A 23,830-nucleotide genomic window follows, 5' to 3' on the forward strand; every position below is an offset into this window, starting at 1 on the left:
GCCACAGTCCCCCAGCTTCCTAATGAGAATGGGGTGAGAGACAGTATCAAAAGCCTTCCTGAAGTCTAGGAAAACTATATCCACTGCCACCCCTGCATCCAATGATTTAGTGACCTGGTCGTAAAAGGCCACCAGGTTGGTCTGACAGGACCTGCCGCTGATGAACTCCCAGATCCTTTTCCACCTCCATGCTGACAAGAGGGGAGTTCCTATGGGTCCTACGGGCACTCGACCCAGTACAGGCACTTGGGGCACTTCCCCAAGTCCGGGGGCAAAAAGTAAAGTCTCCCTTAGTCCGCAGACCTACGGGGTCTCTTAGGCATAATTTAGACCTACCCCTCAATAAGTCTCCCACACCAGTCACAAAGGAGGACTTTATTGATTACTGGGGTAGGGTGAAAATAAGGTACAAGATTGACCAATATCTTAGAAATCCTAAAGAGCAAACAGTCTGGCTGAGGTAGCCTTTTGATCACGCATCTGAGTTACTGCCAGTTAGATATGTATCAGATCTCGAGTAGCCTACTCACACACTTCATCTAGAGGCTGGTGAGAGCCTCTCTAGCGTCTGGCTGTTCCTTGTTCATGAGTTTTGGGGGGAGAGAGCTAGTTTTAGATGGTACAGCTTCTCTGAACTCCCCGCAGGGCTTCAGCTCCACCGCATGGCCGAAGACCCCACCTCCTAGCCCGTCCTAACTTATATAGCCCCTGCGACCTCATTCACCTGGTCCAGTAGAGGCCAGCTCTGGTTGGCTGTCAGCCAACCAATTTGAAATACATCACTAGTTGCCGGGCAGATTCCATCCCACCAGGTAGAAACCCCTCACCCAGGTATGTGATGCAAGTCACGTAGGCAGAGGGAGCAGGTTTCCCCCCTCCCTCAGGAATGCAGCCAGCTCAAGTTACCTAAAGGGACAGGCTGAGGGTGTGGTCTCCTGTGCTGGGCCCATCCTAATCACATGGTCGCAGCACAGAGATTTTAATCACAGTGTCACAGGGCAGAGATTTTCGGGAAGAAACCAAGGTGGCTTTCTGCCACACTTCCCCCCCCCTTTAAAACCTTGGATCCGTAGCTTCACAGAGGTATGGAGACAAGTGTGCTTGCACTGGGCCTCTTCAAGCTGGGCCTCCTGCTCCATCCTTTTCACCTCCTGCTCCATCCTTTTCAGCTCCAGCTGAGCCTTCTCACGCTCACACTGAATCTCCAGCTCCATCTTTTTCAACTCTAGCTCATACTTGAGCATGCACTGTCGCTCCCGCTCTTCCACTTCTAGCTGCATCTGGTACCTCCAGCGCTCCTCCGTAGGGGGTAATCCCTCGGGGGCCAGTGGAGTTGGTGAGTGGTGCTGTGATTCTGGGGAGGACTCGGGAGCTGTCGTGTGTGAAGGTTGCTCTGAGGCTAAGTCATTGTCACACAGGAGTTTAATCAGCTCCTCCTTCTTCACATGAAGGCCTCTCTCTTTCGCCAGATCTTTTAGTTCGGGCACAGTCATTTGGACATACTGGTCCGCCATCCTGGCTATCATCAACACTATCCAGTCGACCCAATGCCAAATTAGAAAATGTTTGCTCAACGGATTTCAGTGTCTCTATTACTCTTCCCAAATTATGCCTGTAAAACAGCAGGGTATTCATATCCCACGGCTACCACCATGTGTGGCGGGCCAGTAGGGGGCGCTCCTGTGTTGAGCCACCCACCTCCCTGCGCCCGACCACCTTCCAGGCTCTGAATGCCTCCCTAGGGGCGCCTTATGTCCGGCCGACCCCCTTCCTGGAGCACACTCGCTAGCCTGGGGTGGTGGCGGCGACATTACCCCCAGGCTAGCGAGTGTGCTCCAGAAAGGGGGTCGGCCAGACATAAGGCGCCCCTAGGGAGGCATTCGGAGCCTGGAAGGTGGTCGGGCGCAGGGAGGTGGGTGGCTCAACGCAGGAGTGCCCCCTACTGACCCGCCACACAGCCCACATAACACATAAGGTGCATCTACACAAGATGCTTTATGGTGCATTAGCCTAAATTTAAGGTACATTAAGGTGTGTGTCTACACATGCGTGCCCTTAATGCACTTTAAAAATGGCAATTTCAAGCTAATCATGCCTAAATTTGATACCTGCAAATGCAGGTAACCTGCGTAACCTGTTGCAATATTTTACTACCCTCCTAGCGAGAAAATTCTTCCTAAGGGTCATTTTCTTGTGTGTCCAAAACAAGTGTAAATCACAGCAGGGCAAATGCAACATGCATTAAGGCCAAGAGAGATTGAACCAGACATATAACAGATGTCAGCCATGAGTGTAACTGGAAGGAGTCAGTTATTAGTATGATGAAGATGGAATCTGAACACCTATAGCTATGGTTTTTGACCCACAACAGAGCAGTGTTTTTGACACTCTGGATTCTTGTTTGAAATCTCTGAGTTTATCTTGTGAATCGTGTAGGTATTTGCCCACCTAACAATGCTAACATTGCATGGCACCTCACACACCCTTAAAAGGATTTTGTGGTATCCCATGTTGAGAATTGCTGCCCTATAGGATAGAAAGGAAGCAGGTCAAAATGTTGGTGCTTATAGATTCAAGTGAAATTTTCAATGGAAACTTTCCATCTCTGTTGATTCTCCCCCATTTTGAAGGATTTGGTGACAGTATTCAAAATAACAGAGAATATTTTTTTTTTTTATTAAAAGTGTTGGCCATTTATAAACTAACTTCAGTCCCTTGGTTTTCTCTGCAGTCTCCAGTGCCACTGTGCCAATGGCCTCTCTTCAGGAGTTATCCCAGCCAAATGCTACAAGATTGATATATTTTTTTCTTAGGCTGAGTCTAAGCAGATAAAGTTGGGGAAAAATGTATTAACTCAGAACAGTCTGAAACTCAAACATTCGGCAGAGAGAGAAAAAAAAATCAGATTAAAACCCTTTGTTTTCCCCTTTTGACCTGAACTACCAGCTAAATTCAGGGTCTTGTGGACTGGCTTCTTCCAGGAGGAGATATTGATAGAGTCAAGTATTTCTTTGTGGCAACTGCACTTCTTACAAAGAACGTCTCCCAAGGCCCAGCTCCCTGACCCCAACAGGAATCAAACAGCATGAGACAGTGTCTTTGCTCACAGTTCCAAGATATTGCTTCATCCTGCTTTTTACTCTCAGTTTTGCTCAGGGTCAGGCTCCCAGTGCCTTTCTGGCTACCTTGATTTCTCTGCAACTTTCCCTGCTATTGCAGCTGCTTCTCCCTGAGAGATGTGGTTGTAATCAGGTCAATCCCATACCCCTGTGCTTGTAATCAGATATATAGGAAGCCCCTTGGACTACATGAGCCAGCCTCTGCTAATCTAGTCCTTCCCGTTGTTTCAGCTATCACAAACCAAAGGGGCATTTATTTGCTCCCTTATTTAGCCTGAGTGGAAGGTGCTGATCACATACAACAGCTCCTGTGAGTAGATGTGATTGCCTACCCTTCAGCAAAACTATAACACAATGCCTCTAGGTCTAGCTTTGATAAGTATTAAACTACGTAGGTATTTCTTGGCTTGGCTGTTGTAAAATAAGTCTTACAGTTCCAGGGCGCTTGTACACATGACGGGGGTTTAATGCCCAAGGTTTTATTTTATGCCCCCTAAATGGAAATGGTGGGGCATAGATAAAACCCCGAGAACTAAAACATTTCTCCATAAATTTTTCCATCACATTATAGCAAGGGGACCAGTTTGTTTTTTGTTGTGATTGTTGGAGCCGGAGCTAGAGCCTGCCCACGGCCAGGGGGCAAGCTGCTGGTGGGCCAAGCAGCCCTTGAGCTGTGCGGGGCCCTGGTTCTTTCCTCCACGGTGGAGGGACAGGGCTGCCTGGGTGGGCTGCTAGTGGGCCGGGTGCTGCCCCAGTTCGGAGGTAGCACCTGGCCCAATCCAACTCTTCTCTGACCCCTAGCTGGGGCAGCAGCCTGCTTGGGCAGCCCCAGGGGGGTGCACCACCACAGAGAGAAGGACCAGGGCCTCCTGCAGCTCAGGGGTTCGTCAGCCCGCCGGCAGCTTGCCCCCCAGCCATGGGAGAGGTGGGCAGGCTCCACAAAAAAAAAAAAAAGAGGATCAGGCTCTTTGCCACTTCTGCCTTCATCAGGTGCCTGTTGAAGGTAGAAATGGCAAGGGGCTAGATCCTTTTTTTCTGTGGAGCCTACCCACTGGGGGATGAGCTGACAGCTGCATTGTTGCAATTTGCAACCTGAACCACATCCGGATGTAGTTTAGTTTGCAATGATACAAAGCCATTTAAACCCCCCCCAACATCTTGTATGTGTACATTGTGACGCCATTAAGCTACACAAAGTGACATTTTTGTCATGTGTACATGTTAATGGTGTCACATGCACAAGCACCCCCCAGATAGCATTTTATCCTTTGCCTGTTCAGGCCACTCGGTCTGTCAGAGACATGTCTTGCTGCTTCCTCCCCGTTACTCCTCTGAGCTGTACCATACCTTCCAGGGGCTTCTGATGTGGATGCCTTCCTATTGTTGTAAATGCGCATCCCCATCGTGGTGTTCTTTGTCCCGGTTTCCCATTCTCATTCAGAGTGCTATCCTAAACCACAGCTAACTTGTCACACTTTCCTCTAGCACTGTATCAGTCAGGATAATCACTCTTCACTCACAAGCTCTGTGCCTTATGTATTGACTTTAGCAACCAGACCTTGACAAGTCAGCTGCCTGGGCTGGAGCTAGCAGTGGCGGTGATGTAGCTGTGATGGTCCAGGGGTAGAAGAGAAGTAAGTTCTGTGAGGCAAAGTAATAACTTAGTTAAACTAATTGAATTGTCACCTGGGAACTAACTTACTTGTAAAGTCAAAAGGTCTGTGCAGGAGTCCTAAACACTAATTTGACTCTCTGTCTAAAAGGCATTATGGACTGATACATGGTTCTGTGGCAGCTTCCGTTTCTACACCTACCATGTAAAGACAGTGGCTGAGTCGAGAAATGCAGAGCAATCAATAGGAAGCTCCTCTCAATAGACTAGGAACTAAGTTCAGGGCTGACTGGGAAAGAAATAGGCTGAACTGCAATATCCCAACTTTCCTGCCATCCTTTATTCTCTGCAGCAGGAACCTCACCTTATCCTCCAGGAGGGAAAATAAAATCAGGCCTAGAAGATCATCCAGGACTTTTTTCCCCCCCTTTTTCAGCTGCTGCCAAAGTATCAGTGTTACAGGATGAGCTAACGCTGCGTTGATTATTGAATTATTTAACGATCCGTTTGCAGCCATCCCTTTGTTGCTGACGGTCTTCACCTGTAGCACGTTACCTGGGCTCACAGGTGGTGTCCGTGATGCCACCAGAAATTAGAAAGAGATTCTCTCTTGCCCATGAAACGGGAGAAGGAGAATACCAGTGATGTCAGCTTTCTGTCGGGCTTGCAGTGTTGTCAGGTGAAGGCTTCCTGTTTCAGGGATGGATTCTTAAATAGAAATACATGGTTTTGCTCCACAGTTCTCATTGGTGCTAATGGCAGCTGTACAGCTTGAGATGGATGCATGGAATAGGAGCAAGCAGCCCTGGTTCTCCTCTGGTTTCTGATAGTGTAAATCAGAGGTCAGTGGAGATGCACCAGTGTCAATGAGAGGAGAATCCGACCAGGCAGGCACAATTTGGACCTCATGGCAAATTCTTGGCGTCACACCTTCTAAGTGTCACTCCAGTGGTACTTAGTTAAAAAAAATTCTGCATTGAGAAAAAGTCCTGTGGTGGGGAAAACAGGGGTCTAAATTGCAATTTGCTCTCCAAGTGACATTACGGTGTGCTAGATTTGTGCAGCAGAGCTGATTAGCTGAGGGACAGGGCTATGCTGTGGGATATGTAGCGTTTCTGGTTTTGGAGCTTACAGAGCTGCTTAAGACATACGGACTTCCCTTTCTGCACAGAGCTGCATATGTCCATGTGTCTTAAGCAGCTGACCAGGTCTCCCATTTCCTAGGCAGGTGCCCTAAGCACTAAGTTACTAAGCCAAAGGTGGGCAGGCGGGCCACCTCTTCCTACATAGAGCTGCCTGCCTGGCCTCAGCTCCGAGCCATCACTCAGCCTGGGTTTGATCTGTCTTTGGAATCGGGAACTCAAGCAGTGTTTACCCTTCCCAGGCAAAACTCAATCACGCCAGACCTTAGATGCGAGCTGAATGTTTAGATGGCCATTTGGGGTTGCTACAACGTGCTGAGTAGGCCAAGTCTAGTCACCTAGGGATCTTGGCAGGCCGTAATGAGTGTAAGGCTAGAATAGGATTGTGCTTGACGACCTTAGATGACTAAGAGCTGTGTAAGTTAGGCACCTTAGAGGTGGAATAGGATCTGGGCCAATTTAAACTAGTGAGCTCAGGCACCAGTAACACTCCTAACAGCAGTCGCACGGAGCTCAGCATGAGCTAATTGCCTGGAGATTTATCCAGCTTCTCAGGTGGGTTTGCAGCTCGTGCTGAGCATAGGTACTGTAGCTCTGCTTCTACCAGGGTAAGGGCCAGCTCATTTAAAGCTGGCTCAGGAGAGCCCATGCGACACTGCAGTCGCAAGGACTGTGGTCCTCCCCGAGGTCAATTCTCCATGCAGCCAGCGGGCCTCTGTAGGTGCTGTTGTAATAGAGATAACACATAATCAGATCCTCAGTGTCCAGTGGCCTGGGTGCTCACACGCCGATCTTTGTGTAGGAGAGTCTAGTGTTACTACAGTGAGCCGTAATATAAAACGGGCGGCCATGATGACTGGCTGACAGCCAGCTGCAGGCTTGTTTTCCTCCATTGTCCATGTTCCCTTAGTCCCCTTGGCCTATGTCCTTATTCCCCCACTCTACACAGCACCTTTTTTTAAAAAAAAAAAGCAACGTAGATCCGCAAGGTGATTTAGTGGTATGGCTCTCCCAGTCCATTCTGCAGTCTGACCCCCGTCTCCCGCACGGAGATGAAGGGACAGGGACTGGGTGTGCTACAGAAGCAATGTGCTGAGGTCTCTGTCAGGAAAAGAGAGGGTCATATCTCTTAGATTCAGGTGCCTCTAGCTGATTGAGACCTGTGCCCTAGTGTCCAAGGAGTCTCTACCCACTCAAAGTTCAGAGAAAGGAAAATAAGTGATGCACAAGTGCCTCTTCTTCACTGGCATTATACATTCGAATAGGGGTAGGCAACCTTTTCCAGCGGTGGGCCTAGGTCATAGGGTGGTGGATGGGTAAGCTGGGCACTAATGTCGAGCCACCACTGCTGCTTCTCCCAGTGACAACAAGGGGAAAGCACCTGCAGCCAAAAGTACCCGCACCCCTCCACTGAATGCCACCAAAACCCTGTGTCCACAAGCCAGATCCCGTGGTTCCACAGGCCAGATGTGGCTTGTGGTTGCTGTCTCCTGCATTAGAAGGATTGTGCTGTTACCAAAAGAAATTGCATTTAGGTGAGATGCTTCAAGAGAAGAAAGGCCCCCATACTTATCACCAGCTAAAAGCTAAGTGCATTATTATACACTGCAGTGAGCCAGGAAAGGAGGTGGTAGAGAAAGATGTGGCAAGAGGTAACGTGCTTATTATTCATTCATCCCACAGCAGGGTCAGAGCACCCTAGCAATTAGACCAAAGGACCTGGCTTCAAGACTTAGGTTTTATTTCAGACTACCTCTGGCTGAGCACGTGAGGATGGCTGCAATGTGTAATCTCCCTGTGCCTGTGCACTGCGCTCTGGCAGCTCCAGTATGCAGGACTTTGCACAAAGGTTAATTTATGAGTGAACCTAACCTGTGCTGATACATCTCTTCACACGCGTTCTGTGACATCAGGGTACAGTATTATTTTGTCAGATGCCTGTGTCCGGGGATTTTATTGCAGATGTTATTGCCAGTAACCTACAGGCAGAAGAACCCAAACCTGGGTTAGACACCAGTGGATGCTGGTTGCCTCTGGTCACTGAAAGCGCTCAGGGAGATGTGTGAAGTCCTCTTCAAATCATAGGCCTTCTGTAAGGGCCCCACCAAAGTGATTTCCTCTGTCCCACAGGTTGAATGTGAAGCCTGGGGAATCGTGAAGTGTTGAATAATAAATGAGTAAGGGCTTAGGTTTGGGGCTCCTGGGCTTGCCTGCTTGTTGATTGCTTGATGGATGTTCATTGTCTGTAGGGGATGAGCAGCCAAAATGTATGACCCACTGAAGACTTCAGTGTTGCAAAGTGTTTAGAAATTCCCTGTATAGGCAACCAAAACTTTCCCAAATGTGGGGAATCCTAGTGAACATCTGGACCCTCTTGGCAGCCAGCCGGGACAGGCCTTCTGGGGAGGGGTGTGCTAGAACAGTTCTCTTCTACCTTGAAAGACACATAACGCTGGCAGAGTCTCCCTATGCCTGAAGAAGTGCATTTGTGCCCAAAAGCTTGCAAAGAACAATTTTTCCAACTATTTAGTTGGTCTAATAAAAGAGATCACATCTACCCAAACAACCTTGCCTGCTTATGTCCTTAGCTCAACATGGCTACAGCCAACAACCCTAGTGCAGTGTGATACACAGGGACTGTAGGATTCCCCTGTCACAATTTGCATGCATGAAATGCTTTGGGGCCTCAGAGGAAAGATGTTATCAGGCCCCAGCCTTCAACATCTACTCATATGAGAAGTCCTTATGCGAACTCTCCTCCTGGACAACAAACTGCAAGGGATTGACTGCTACAATTTGCACTTTCAGGTGATTTCAGTCCATGGCCCAGCCTCACTTATACCATAGCGCTGCACAAGCAATGCACCTCTGAACACCTTCCACTCAATTATTTAAAATTCAGTTGCTATGGAGCTGCAGGAGGCGATCAGTTAGAAAGAAATGCAGATGGCCTCTGGTTTTGAGTTCCCCCTGTGCTTTGGTTAATTTGGCTTGTGAAGGTATTAGGTTAATTAAATGCCATGTGTTGTATGGGGACTGACTGACTGCATTTGTGGATTAATAAGTACCCAAGCGTATTCTGTACCTGAAGCCTGGAAGCCCGCAAGCTGCCAACCCGTTACTGGACTGAGAAAGGAAGGAAAAGGAAAGAAGTCTTGGCGAAATGAAGAGACTTGCCTTTCTTTTTACACTTGCTTTTCCAGACGGCCTGAAGGCAGAATTGTTGATTGCAGCTACTTCTTTTTCTCCTACTAAGGATCACCCGTTGCTGGAAAGGCTAGGAGGGCATTAAGTGAAAAAGGGGAATGTTCTCCATTTGGGATACAGGATCCTCCAAGGCAAAGTAATATAGGAGAGACCACTCACAAGCAACTGGTGAGCCAGGGGTAAAGCTTTACTTAAACCGATATCTGGCAGCTCTTCTCTTAGGACAGGACCTTTGTTGAGGACTTTATTGTGAACTGGGAAAGAGAGTGTCTTGCAGCAGGAGGGCATAGTTACAATCGCTGTCCTGTAACAGGAGGGAGAAAGCCAGACAGCTGACAGCCCTCAAGAGCCTGGGGTCCTTTCCCAGCGCGTGCACTGTATAGGTAGGAGCCGGGGGAAAGGACCACATTTTGCAGCAGCCTTTTGGGAATGCTAAAGGGACCGAAGCCACCAGCATCATGCAGCCCTGCCCCGAGGAGATGGACAGCCCAGAGAAAGACCAGGGCAAGTGGGCTCTGCTCCGAAATGTGAACCAAGCACTGAAACCCTCGACTCTCCTATCGGTAAGAAAGGGCTCACCGGCTCTAAACACTGCTGGTGACTTGCAAACTCCTTGGACTCTAGAGCATGTTACGGCTTAGTCCTTATAGTACCTGTGAAGCTTCTCACACGCTCACATCATTGCTTCTTCGTTGTGGCCCCCTCTGCACAATACAACCTCCCTGAGCATTTTTGCAGAGTCCCTTGTGTGTCCACATTTAAGTTCCTCTTACAGATCCACTTCTTTACTGGGTGCAGTGAGTTGCGTTGACCCGTATATAAATTACCTGTTGTTCCCCCTTCCTATATCTCTGTCTGTCTGTCCTTAGATTGTGAACTCCTCGGGCCAGGAAGAGCCCACGAGTTTTTAGAAAGTGCCTAGTGATTAAAAGATGTCTTGGGTTTTTGGGTGCAATGCTGTCTGTCCTAAAATGTCATCAGGATGAGCCACAGCACAGCGCGTTACGTGACGATTACTGACCAGTTGGATGGAACTGATTAATGGGCGACTTAGAAACCACTATGAAATACTCTTTGCTTTGCTCATTCCTGTGGGACCCGAGACAAAACCTGTTGAAGTTGATAGAAAGCCTACCATTGACTTCAGTGGGCTTGACTTACGCCCAGTAAAAGGAAAGAGGTCAATGCATATTTGTAGTGATTGATGCAGTTGAGCCGTGCAGTCCTTTTTGGTCCCGCTGGGTTAGTCGGGACTGCCATTTTGGTGGGTATAGATAAATCTAGATCGAATTGATATGTAGAGGGTGATTCTAGGAAATGACTGTTCTGTCTGTTAGCTAGTCAAACCACTTATTTTATTTTTGCTGTCGTAATACATGACCTCTAGACTGCAGTAGGTAGCCTTAATAACAATAGGGTATAGCTTTTGCTTGCATTTGCTTGACCAAAGTTTGGGTAAGAGAAGAAGAGGCAGAGGAAATGGGAAAGCAGGGATGTCAGAGGTGAGACTAGTTTTAGCAGTGTGAGCAAGACAGGTTAAAAGAAGTAAGCTAAAGGTTGCTCAATGTACTTTTAGTGGTTTTTATGCCAGTTAGATCTGGTTTAAGACAAGATGTAGCTTCAGCAGGGGATAAAAATAGCCATATGAATATTGGTTGGAGTAGAATCTGTTGGGAATATTTTAAAACATGCTGGCCTCATTTAACAAGCTGTTTGATACTGAGCTAGGCAATAGCACACAAAAATCTGGGTTCCCCCTTAGGAATCTTTGCTCTTCAGCCTTGAACTGCAGGTCTTGCCGAATAGCCCGTCTGCAGATGAGCTGAGATAAGGGCTCTGTTAAAACTTAATTTGAAACCTAGGTGAGAAGTCTGTTTCCCTAACTGGCTGGACACCTCTTGGAGAGGTTTTATAAGACTTTAGGACTTAAAGACATTAATTTTGAATTCTCTCAAATGCTAACGCGATTATTATTTCTTGAGAGGAATGCACATTTTACAAATTTTAATCTTTTGCTTGAGAAGCCTTACCTGTGCCGCTTGGTCATTTATCTCTTATTGGTATTTTTAATTTGCTATTAACATTTATTGACATCTATGCTTGTGAGTATTTAATTTTGGTGGGACTGGCTCTTCAAATCTTTCTTGGCTCCCAGAATGACTCTGGGGATCGACATACCACATCATATAATGCAGAGCATATAAACTGCATTTGACTTTCTGATATTTGGCTACATTTTTTCTCTCAAGGCCCTGGTGATATAATGGGCGCATGAAGATGGCCACATCAGTACTTTTGTGAACACGGCTCTAACAGGGTAGCCTGAAGAAACTTTCTGGTTTTGACAAAATTCATTTTTTATTCTACTTTTGAACTGCCAAGAGTGTTCTCCAGTGACTAAGGACAGAGAATATAAGATCTGGGTCCTACACTTGGCCATTCCCTTGACCTACTGGGTGACCACGATCAAGTTACTTAACCTCTCCGGGCATTGCTTTGCCCAGCAATACAGTGGGGATTGCACTGTCCACCACTCACTGTAAATGCTTTCAGGTCCTCTGAACAAAGTAGATATCTGAAGTATTAATATAAGCGAACGTAAAATGAAGCCATACATCACTGATCATACATATTTTTCCGTTCCTGTTCTACCAGGTTCTCAAGCATAAGAATAAAGTAGCTAATATGGTAGCATCGGAGTGACGTTGTGGCCATGGTGGTCCAAGAAATACAGGGGATGGAGGGAATTTTGTGGGAGATACCTGTTCATTGGACCAGTTGCATGGTTGAGGTAGACAAGCTTTTGAATGTGATGCATGCTTTTGGATTCTTTTGCTTTTAAGACCACTTTTTCCCCTGTCACTTCTGAAGAGATTTTGATTATATTATAATAGATTCTAAGGGTCCGATCTTGAGTTGATGGAAACTAGCACAGTTTTGTCAGTCCCCACTTGGCTTACTGACTTCTGTGGTCTCCTTCATCCAAGGAATTTAATGCATTTTACAATGGTGAACAAGTATTATGATGAAGATAGCGCATTCCTGTTGATTGATGCCAACTGAGAATCAGGTCTTAACATTTCAGAGCGTTGCAGGAAATTGTGGTCGTGCAACTTTTGCTGAAGCTTGAACGCGCTTCTTCATCTTTGGTAGCAATATAGTGGGTGCCGTTGTAATGTGATCTGAAAGGCTGAAAAGAGTTCATAAATTCATAGGTTCATAGATGTTAGGGGCTGGAAGGGACCTCGCAAGATCATCGGGTCCAGCCCCCCTGCGCTTGGGCGGGAAAGACTGCTAGGGTCAGATAACCACAGCTGTTCTTGTATAAAAGATTCAGGAGGCTGTCAGGTAGCCTGTGCTGACATTAATGCTTTTGGCATTAATGTCAGCACATTTTGTGTGACATTAATGCTTTTGGCAGCCACTCTCAGTCCAGCTAGCACCTCACGCACCTAGTTGGGCAGCAAGAAGAAGTTGTAGCTGCTCCTCAGAGCTACCGGAGGCAGTATGAGGCCTTCCAACCTCTCCTTGTCCTATTCCCCTCCCTAGCAGCAGAGTGTCATGGGAGGAGCGGCTGATGATCTGGAAAAAGGCAGAATAGGGAAGGCTGGTGGGAGGCTGCCTCACTAACCATGCTCTCAACGACTTGCTTTCCAGAGAAGCCTGCATCCCAGGTTGTGATAAAGCCTACTAGCACAGCCATGCATATGGGGAAATTTTCCCTGCTGCTGCCGTTGCTGCCCTTTGTACGCCCAAGAGGTTATTCACTAGGGCTGTTGGCCTTGATGAAGCCTTTAAGCCAACATACGCTTGCAGGATAGATGCAAATATGCCCACCGGCTAATTTGCATAGATGGCATCTGCAGAGCAACACAAAACTCAGTGGTGACGAGTAGCCTAGATTAAATCAGCATGTGGTTCAACTGTCAAAGCAGTATAACTGGATAACTTGCCATTATGCTGTATGAGGTATGTGCATAGGGGTATGTAAACCAGTGATGCTCTAAGGCAGTGGTGTCCAAGTCATTCGCCACACCCCAAGTTGGGCCGGGACCTTCAGTCCAGATCTGGACCCACCTGTAACAGCAACTTGAACTCCTGCGGGTGCTTGGTCTGCTGTGTGAGCTCAGGGTGCCCCTCACTCACCCCACCACAGCTGAAACAAGTCCCCAGTGGGGCTCCACTGTGTCAGCTCAGGGAGCCTCAGGTTTTAATGCTGCCACTGTTCATCCTGCTGCCAAATTCTTGGCTTGCCCAGGAGCCCCATGGGCCAAATGACATGGCTCCACGAGCAAGACTCATCCTGCAGCCTGGATGTTTGACAACCCTCCTCTCAAGTGCTGTATACTCAACAAGGGAGCCGCCTGTGTTGGGGCTGAATTTGGCTTAGTTTGTTGCCGCAGGGCCAGATTTCCCAATCCTTGCTCAACAAAGCTGGTGCTGAAAGCAATGGGAGCTTGCCTGAGCGGGCAGCAGAATGAGGACTTCAGCAATCAGTATTTCAGCAAAAAGTCTGCCTGTGATCATGCTTGGTTTTGCATGATTGATCAGAAAGCTCGAGTTGGAGGGATGTCTGTCTGGAACAACTCCCCTGATTCCACCGTGAGTCTTGCAGTCTGGCAGGGAGGGGATCAGTTGATAAAACCCTGGTCATAACCTGTTCAGAAAAAATTGAAACTGAGAACTGAAAGGCCCGGACCGCAGCAGGCAAAGCAGCTCCTCATGATTTCAGGTTGGAGGTGGTGACTTCGGAGGCCTGACTCCCACTGTCTGAATGCTCATTGGGGGCAGTGCTGGGGGCCAGCACGGCAGAGTGGAAGGAGGGAAGAGATCTACGTGACTATATCTCACACGATATATAGTCATGTAGATCTCTTTCTATATTGGGTATATTGGGTGGCATGTTCGAAGATGTTACCTTCCCTCCCTAAAGCTGCAGTGACTCCCCAGGCAGGTAGCCATAGAAGACGTTTGTGTGCAGAGACTTCAGGTTCAGACAACAGGTTGGTAGCTCCAGCTTCTCTGACCTAGCTCTGCTTGGCAGCAAACGCATGTGCACCCAGGCTCCTGAGAGCCACCGGTGGACAATCCCCCACCCTCAATAGCTTACAGGCTTTTGGTGTGTTGAGGGGAGCTGAAAAGCATAGAAAACATACCGATCGTAGAAATATGGGGTTGGTCTTCAAGTGATCACCTATTTCATCTGCCTGCTCGGAGAGATACTTTGATCATTCTGGATAGACATTTATGAAATAACATTAAAATACAAAGGATAAAATACACCAAAGAGGAAAACCAAGACCTCAGGGAGGAAACAGAAGAGATGCCCATGTTGCTGGTACTTGCCAGAGGTAGAAGATCCACCACAACAGGTCTGGGAGCCGTCTGAAGTACAGTGCCTCTCTTATTCGATTCCAGAGGGCACGTACAGGTCCATATGGCATTCAAGAGATTACCTGTTATCTCCAGTCCTGTCAAGACATGAGTCATCTGTGCTTGACAGTGCTTTACTGCTTTTTTGTTTGGAGACTAGAGATGTAGCTGCGGAAAGCTCAGCCCCACAAGGTATTGAACGCGCTCAGTTTCCAGGGCTGGCAGAGGATCTGGAGCAAGCTCGGCACCTCCCGAGAACAGGGTCAGAGCAGGGAGAGAATCAGATGTTGTCACACAAGAGCTACATGGGATCGTAGGACAGTCCCTTAGGGCTGGAAGGGACCTCAGGAGGTCAACGGGCCCAACCTCCTGCTCAAGGCAGGATTAGCCCTATGTGAACCATCTTATCCAAGCATGCATCTAACCAGCTTTTAAAAGCTTCCCAGGATGGATACTCCAGAACCTCTCCGGGTAGCCTGTTCCAATGCTTAACTACTGTCATAGTGAGAAACTTCCTCCTAATTTCCAGTCTAAATGTGGTTGGTTGTACCTTGCATATGATTAATTTAAAACCTATGTACAAGATCTACACATGTATCCTGCAGCACATATTCCAGGGGGTGGGCAAAATGCAGCCCGCGAGCCGGATGCAGCCCTATCCTATCTGGTCCACGGGGCCCCTAAAAAATTTAGAAAATTAATATTTATCTGCCCCTGCTGCCTGTCATATGGCCCTCGATGGCTTGCCAAAACTCAGTAAGCGGCCCTCCACCCAAAATAATTGCCTGCCCCTGCCATATTCAGACAAATCTTTATTCAGAGTTTGTTCCCGGCAGGAAATTCAGGGTTATATACTTGAACACTGTCGTGCTTTCTAGCCACAATGTCCATCTCTGCAGTCAGTTATCTTTACATTGCTTCCACTCTGAATAAACTCTTCCACTGAAGAGGACGAGCTGACCTCAGATCAGAGGTCTGACTGGTGAAACACCAAATTAATATCCTTTCTCTGCAAGCAGTATGCTAGCTGGGCTGTCCACCCTGGCTATGACGAACAGCAGGTGTGATGAATTATCCTCTGTAATTGCTCTCACCAATTGCAGTTCAGTTTAGTAGCATAAATCTGCAGGTCCCAGCATCTCCAGTTGAAGGTGCTCATTGTCCAGTGTCACAATAGACATATTTCTTCCATTCTCACATCTATGGGAGGGTGACTACAACCATAGGCAGTGGAAGGCTAGGGCTAACAGCCCAGTTGTGCCACCTCCGTGCCCTGCAGCTGTGGTGCCGTGCCTGGTGCTCCCGCCACGCACTCCTCGGCTGTGTACAGCAGCAGCAATGTGCGCCGGCCCCGTTACAGCCATGCAGGAGGGAGGGGAGAGGGTCAGGCGGCATGCTCCGCACTGCATCCTGCACCAGCCCCACCAAGTAATATTTTCTCCCGCCACATATGAGCACAATGCAACAGTAAATTTGTCAGCATGCTGTTTCATGCGCAGATCTTCACGCTGAACAGTATCATTCAGGAATAGCCCCGGTTGGTTCAAAATCTAATTTGTATAACACATTCCCTCAAGAAGATACTGGGGAGTGGTAAGCAATGTGAAATACCTGATTGACATGCAGTGGAGAATGTTACAGATATGTGTACCTAGCTTGCTTGTGCGATTCCTCCAGTGAGTGTGCTCCGATTCTGCTCAATGCCTTCTCTTGTCCCCAGTGCGCAAAACTTTGAGATAACGTTGGTTCTTGCTCCAAAGGTCTTACCATCATCATACCACTAACTTGTGCACCAGTTTGGATGGTCCTACTGACTTAATGACCTGCAGAGGTGACCATTTGACCATGCCTCTGATCCTTGGAAGTTTTGGGGGCTCAAATCAAACTGAATTTATGACCCCTCTTGGTTTTCTTTCAACCTCACTCCCACCCTTTGTGTATTATGTATTTTGAAAATGCTCCTATTTATAAAGCAGCAAACTAGAAGTCATGTGTGTGTGTATATATGTGAAATGGGTTCTCATTTTGGTTAGCAGTGGTCAGGCTGCCCGTTGTGGAGGAGGGTGGGAGCATGTATTTGAGTGCTGTTGTTTGATTTGGGCTACAAACAGGGTTTGTGCTTGTCCCTCCATAATGCTTTTCATGGGGGACAAACACAAGTGTCCAGATGTCCTTGCTTCTTGTTGCACCACAAATGACTAAAAAGGGCTGCACAACTCCTAGTAACAATTTTTGCTGCTTTATCACAGGGGACGTCTGTACACTTTTGATGCACTAGGTGTGCCCTGGCAATTCCCCTGCAGGGGATTCTTGAGTCACGTGTCTGCAGGCTTGGGCATGGGGTCCCCGCTCCATGCTTGTAGATGCATGGCCCAGGAATTCCTCTGCACGGGATTTCTGGGACACGTTTCACGCTGCCTGGCCCTGATCCCAGGTGCCCGTCTGCAAATGTGGAGCAGGGACCCCACAAATGGTTCCCCAAACATTTAGATGCACATCCCCAGGCTGTAGCCAAGCATGCAGGGCTCTTGTCCCGCAGAATTGTGCCCCCAAAGCTCCAGGCCTGGCAGGACTCAACCCAGTGGGACAGTGGCCCCAGCCAATGTCTGAACCAGCTAGTTGAGCAGACCAGGACGCATCGCAACATAGCTGATCCCACCACAATAAATGTTCATAGCCTGTTCATAGCCTCACTTTTAGTATCCTTGTTTCCAGCCTAGGAGGAGAAAGATAATGCCTGGAAGGGCATGGAGGCCATTCATACTCACCCTGTTTTGGAGCTAAACATCCAGAAATGAACCCAACTGGGAAGGTTTAGTCTTCCTATGTGAGCCTGAGGTGCTGAGTTCTTCTGCTTACCCTCACCCTCCCTTTCCTTTGGTTTGTTTTAGGGGGACTATGTCTGGATGGACCTCAAAACTGGTCGGGAATTCGATGTTCCCATTGGCGCGGTGGTCAAACTTTGTGACTCCGGGCAGATCCAGGTGGTGGACGATGAAGGCAATGTACGTATGAAGGCACAGAGGACTGTGTTAATTGCTTCTGTTACTGTTGCATGTTCGGCCCCTAATTACCATGAATGACTGGGAGTTGGAGTAGAAGTTGGACAGGTGCAAAGCCTGATCCTAAGCCTATTACAGTGAATAGGGTTATTTCCATTCTCTCCAGCAGACCGGGACCATGTAATAGGACACCATCCCTGCCCCAAAGCACATACATGGAAGACAAGAAAGTGCAGTAAGTTATAACAAAAGGGCAAGGAGGAGGGGGCAAGGAGGGCTGTGGCCAGATCATGCAGCCATACAAGGTTGTTTATGGCCACTTCTATTTCACACCCAGTTAAAAAGGTTTGTTTAAGCTTTTGCCTGTTTCCAGTTGTATTACTGCTAGTGATCACTATTATGGCCCTGCCACACATTCAAACTAAGGCTGGATAGAAACCAGTTTACTTTTTTTATAGCTGGATGGACACTTTTATGGTGCAATAATTACTTTGCATGTGTGGCTGGTCTAAATTTATTTTGTGATTAACTAGTTAATGTGTGGCAGGGGCTTAAAGGAGGGTGATCCAAGTGTTAGGGCCTAGGATGGGACTTAGGAGACCCAGGTCAGTCCCCTGCTCCATCGTATATTTTAGTGGCCTGGGACAAGATCCAGAAGAGGCCTTAGGTACCTAAGTTGGGTACTTAGTAGGAATGTAGGGTTCCCTATACACGTGCTCCAGGGGGGAAGGAGACGTTTTAATTAAAGCAGCTTTCAGGAGCTGCTCTAATTAAAATGCCACATGTCACATGAACGATGCGGGCCCCTGGAGGCTGTGGGGGCACAGTGGTGGGACCACCATGACAGTAAGCGGGGGAGTTCCCATAGATGCTCCCAGTGGTGTTGGTGGCAGGGCTGGCAAGCGGCGACCGTCCACAGGTGGTCTTTTCGAAGGCGCCTTTTCATAGGGGGTGCACCGCCATGCTCAAAGGGTGCATGTGCACCTGCATGCACCCCCTACGCTTTGCCACTGGCATGTCATGTATTCAGCACCCCACATTTCAAAACCTTCAGGCACATAACACAAATTAGACACTGCGCTTCAGCTGCCCAAGAGGCCCAGGAGGCCTGCTCTGAGCACACCCAGTACACCCTCACAGTATTAAGTGTAGCACCCACTGTCACTCCTACACACCCACAGCCTTGTCACAGCTGTGACACTGCCAGAATCAGGGCCCAGCACCCAGGAAAGTGCTCTTGTCTCTGGGATACAGCATCAGGCCCCCTCTGGGGACTTTCTTTCCAGATCCAGGACTCTTATTCCTCTCTCACACAGTTTATGGGACTGGTAGTGCCTTCAGCCCAGCCTAACCTGGTGGTTAGGGCACTCTTTTTGGGAGTGAAAGACATAGGGCCTGAAACCCTGGGAAAGCGATGGGAGTTCAGACACCCCTCCCTTTTTCAGCATTTCCTAGCATCTAGCCTAGGCATTCTTCATGTTTGGCAGGCATACTGCTGTGAATCCCACTCCCACTCCCCATTTCAGGGACAGAGAGCTTGAGTACCAGTGCTGGGTTTGTGAAATCCCCCTCTGGAGCCCAGAGCCTACCTCCTCGGTCTGGCAATGTTCAACGCCACTGTACCCAGGTCCATTTACTCTTCCTTGGCCCACCTGTATAACGGGTATAATAGTACTGCCCTTGATCATGAGGGTATTTTAAGAAAAAACATGTTGAAGAATGAAAGCTTACTTACCTATTCTGGTGACAGAAGCCACAAAAGTATCTTAGGAGGTGGTATTTTTAGTAAACTCTGTTCCTGCTACTTGTTCCTCTCTTCTAATATCAATCCTGTGTATCAGTCCTGTTCTCAAATTCCCACAGATCTCTTCAGGAGCAGCGATCTGCAACATTTTCTCCTTCCCTTTCAAAATAGCTTAGACAGCCACATGATGCAGCACAGCAGCAAAACATGAGCTCCTGGTTGAATTGTTTTAAAATCCACCTTTATTTTTCTCTCTGCAGCCTAGAAGGAGTTTCTGAACCTCCTTTTCTGGTCACCCAGGGATGATAAAGTTGCTTAATTTATTATCAGACTGCAGATGGGTGGGGGGAGGGAACCAAGGCAGGGATGAATGGAGTGATCTGCAAAACCCACCAGAACTGGCCTCCGAGATCATAAAAGCAAATGAGTCCCGAGATTTCTTTGATATACCAGTATTTATTTATTTGCTTATTTATTCGATGCATATGCCATCTTTACCAACAAAGGCTCGGGGCAGCTTACAACAAGAGAACAGAGCTTACAATAAGAGAACAGAGTCCCCTGTAAAACAGGAGAGCAACAAGAGAACAAAACACCTTAACCACGTACTAGACTATCCAGATAAGACACAGACCCTCCCCCGAACAATATCTCAGCCAGGCTTTGTTTGCTCAATCCTTGCCCAAATAGGAAGGTCTTTGAGTGCTACTGAAAGATATCCAGATTTGGCTTGGATGTATTACAACAGCTCTTACAGGTCCCAGGTAAGATAACCCTTCATTGTTCCAGCAACTGAACATGCACAGACCAAGAGATGGGTCTCCACTGTAAAGAAAAAGAACAGGATTTTTTCAGAAATGCAGCTCCAGGAGAGGACAGATGATTTTTAACACACTCATCTAGCTCGGCTTTACCAGTCATAGGAATGGCATTCAGAATAGTGATCCTTCTAGCATAATATCCTGTCTCTTCAAGAGTTTCAGAGAATCTGCAACATCCCTCCACTCTCAATCCCTCCATTCGTACCCTGACACCTGAAACTCTAGTCTTCCTCAATATCTCGCTTTAATCCTATTCAATATAACCGTGCATGTTCTTATTGGCACGAGGCTTGACTCTTTTGCTGATGCTGCCAGAATGGCGTAACGATGCTGGAGAATAACTGTGTAACGTTGTAAAGAGGCTGTAAAGAGCCTTAAAGTAGGCTTGCATGCCACGCACTCAGCCTTTCAAAACCCCTTTTTGCTACCAGAGCAGAGCGAAGCAACCTAAACGTCAAGGAGAATCAAGGCCATAAATACCACGTTCTCTGTTTTTGGATCTTGCTAAGCTGCATGACTTCAGCAATACCTTGTGGCAGTGAGTCTTATGAGATCGTCAGTGATGTCAAAATGCAGGGGTCTGTAAGGAACATGCATGCAGCCATGTATGATGTCAAAATGCAGGCACCTGTAAGGAACCAAAGTAAACTCAAAGAGGAACCAAGTGCCCATATTTCTAAATGCTTTCAATCCATGCAGCCATCTGAATAGGGGTCTGTACTCTCCTTGATACACACTCGGGTTGTCCTAGATGTCTTCTGTCCAGGGGGCCACACTCTGGCCTAGCAGGATGGCCGTGTCCTGGTCTTGCAGCAAACTGAGACAGCTCCCTCGACTGCTACTGTAAACCGTAACAGCTGCCAAGCATTAAGAAACAGTGCTGTACCGCACGTATCCTGTTGGTTCCTCATCTATGGAGGTGCTTTTGTCTCTTGTCACCGTGCTACCCTCAGGATGTCACGTCGGACCTGTTTCCCCTTTCTCCTTGCAGGAGCACTGGATTTCCCCTCAGAATGCCAGCCACATCAAGCCCATGCACCCAACCTCAATCCATGGGGTGGAGGACATGATCCGTCTGGGCGACCTGAACGAGGCCGGGATCCTGCGGAATCTGCTCATCCGCTACCGGGAGCACCTCATCTATGTGAGTGTCGATCCCAGGAGAGCTACCTTGCCCCAGCTAAGCAGTGCTTATTTCTTTTCTCTCCTGACCTGATCCAAGCCAGAAGCCCCTAGCTGGGCACAGCTACACATTCATTAACTTTTAGTACCTGTAAATCACAGGTACTAACTTAGTGCACTGTAATCAGCTCTACTGTGCGTTAGCACCGGCGCATGCTTTTTAAGTGACGCTAATGCGCAGTAGACTAATTCTGCTGCACATTAGCACGGTTTTTTCATGCTGTGCTAATGTGCAGTAGAATTAGTCTACTGCGCCATTAGCGTCTCATGTAGACACACTCACTGAGTATGCCTGTGCCCGGCAAGACTTTACATGCTATTCCAACAGGGCATGAGATGTCATTGTAGGGGGGATACATGAGTTAAAGGAAGAGTTTATTTGCTGCATGGTAATTAAACTGGAGTCCTTTAGTGAGGCTAAATGGCGAGCACTCTTACCTCTCTCTTTGAGCTGTGCAAGGATTAACACCTAAAGCTGGCGCCACTAAGTAGGGGACACCTGCATCGCAACGAGTACTGGCGTTTGGGTGAGAGGATGCCTGAGGTTCTGGTTGTCCACGTGGAAGTTAAAGGTGCCACGGCTGAGGGGATGAGGAATGAACTCCCTGCACTTGCCTTTGCTCCCTTTGTTTTAACAGCCTTGCTGTAGGTTTTATGTACAGGGGAAATAGCCAAAGACTCAAAACCATATCAGACTGTGGTATCACTAAGGTGACAACAGTGAGAGACCAAAAGCTGAATGAGGTCTAGCGGGTTGTGTGCATTACGACTTGATAAGAAGGCAGCAATCTCTAGAAATGGGAAGCCATCAAAGGAGTTAACCCTGGGTTGGGGGGCAGGGATGAAGCAATGACCCTGAATTTCTGTGTACTTGGGTTTTTGTCAGCTCTTTCAGAGTGACTCTTGGGGGATGCCCTACCCAACAGGGCCACTAAAGTAGCCTTGCAAACAGCACCATGCCTAGCCTCCTGGCAGCCCCAGGTGAAATTTTAGTATCAGAGATAATAATAATAATTATAATAAAAGTTACCATTTTGGGGCCCCCTTTCTGCCTGGCCCCCGGGTGGTCACCCAGTTTACCCATGCCTGTGTCCGGCCCTGTTTGCAAACCCCACCCGGGACATGAAAGTCAAGCTGGCTTCTTGCTGCCTTGTGCTGGGCTGCTGGTTCGAGAAATTCCACACCTCTGCAGCCCTTCCTTAAGTGACACCTGTTCATCTTCCCTGATGTTAATTGGAGCTGCATGTGTTTAATGGAGAGTATAATTTGGAGTCAAACGGAGTTGTTCTGCTCCAGCTCTGCGAAAGAATGCAATTCCAAAAGACAGAATTGCCTTTCAGAGTTCCTGTTTTAACAGAGAGGGGTAATTATCCATGTTAGTCTAATGTCAGGCTGAAGGCAGTGCGGGGGAGTTCAGATAGGCATGAGCTTTGACAGGTGGCAGCCTACTTCATCAGACCCTATGACTTCATTGTGAAAATGAATCCATTTCAAATGACAAAGGAGGTTGCTGTCTACAAAAACTCATGCCTGTCTGGACTAGTTATTCTCTAAGGCTAGGGCCATACCTTCAAAAAGCCTGAGCCTGAAAGGATGCAATCTTTGCTGGTTAGTCTAACCTGACTAGTCTAAACCAGTTTGTGACTGAAAAGACATCCCCTCTGGTCTGAAAAAAATGCAGGCACATGCCTGCAGTGGCTCAGGCTAGAAGCAGGGGGACACTAGAGCAGCCCTCCCTTCCCTTGTACAATGCTGAGCTGAGGGGGGCATGGCCAGCAGGATGCTCTGATTAGAGAGGGGTTCCCTCCTCTCCTGACCAGCCCAGCAGGGAATTGATAACACAGTGTTTATCAACCCATTAAGAAAACAACAGAGGGACACTACCAACTACCTGTTGATTCTGCCTTTGTCCAGTCTGCCACAGCATGGACTGTAGCCAGCATGTGGTCTGCTAGCTAATGGTGAGAGGAGTCTGTGTAAGGCAGTGGGGATGGGGGGGGAATCTCTGCTTAGCAGGGAGTGAGGTGGTGAGGAGGGAGCAGGGGGAAACAAGGCAGACACCTGCAGTCTCAGCCAGCGCTCCACCCAGGGAACACAGGGGAGGGGCCAGCCCTGCCATGGAGCAGAGAGCCCTGCCCAGCCCAGAGACCATGCCGGGGGCATCTGGTTTAACTTAAACCAGCAAGGGGTCTGGGACAGACATTGCATAAACTGGTTTCATAGTTTCATAGTTGGTCGGGTCAGAAAGGACCTGAGCAGATCATCAAGTCCGACCCCCTGCCATGGCAGGAAAGAGTACTGGGGTCAAACGACCCTGGCTAGGTGTCTATCTAGCCTCCTTTTAAAGACCCCCAGAGTAGGACTGAGCACCACTTTCCTTGGAAGTTGGTTCCAGATCCTAGCCGCCCTGACAGTGAAGTAGCACCTCCTGATAGCTAGCCTGAATCTACTCTCTGTCAACTTATGGCCATTATTCCTTGTTACTCCCAGTAGTGCTCGGGGCAACAGGGACTCTCCCATTGCCTGTTGGTCTCCCTGCAGGTAGCAGGTATGCTGCTGGTTCTTCCTCCCTGCACTTGTCAGTATTGAATCCCATCTTATTCTCATCCACCCACTCCTGTAATCTGC

General features: G+C 48.1%; 1 protein-coding gene across 4 annotated transcripts in view; it reads left to right on the forward strand.

Moving 5' to 3' along the window:
- Positions 1–23,830, forward strand: part of MYO7A (myosin VIIA) — a 217,500-nt gene that overhangs the window by 92,778 nt on the left and 100,892 nt on the right. For 2 of the 4 annotated variants that reach the window (XM_019524860.1, XM_019524859.1), the window contains exons 1-3: positions 8,945–9,643; positions 17,345–17,458; positions 21,012–21,164. In XM_019524860.1, the coding sequence (XP_019380405.1) occupies positions 9,539–9,643; positions 17,345–17,458; positions 21,012–21,164 (372 nt within the window). In that variant the 5' untranslated portion in view covers positions 8,945–9,538. Of the gene's footprint in view, positions 1–8,944; positions 9,644–17,344; positions 17,459–21,011; positions 21,165–23,830 lie in introns of those variants that run through there. The other 2 variants (XM_019524862.1, XM_019524863.1) reach the window with 2 other exon arrangements.

The sequence above is a fragment of the Gavialis gangeticus genome, unplaced genomic scaffold (genome assembly GCF_001723915.1).
Source record: "Gavialis gangeticus isolate Ggan-Ray unplaced genomic scaffold, GavGan_comp1, whole genome shotgun sequence".
Taxonomy (NCBI): domain Eukaryota; kingdom Metazoa; phylum Chordata; order Crocodylia; family Gavialidae; genus Gavialis; species Gavialis gangeticus.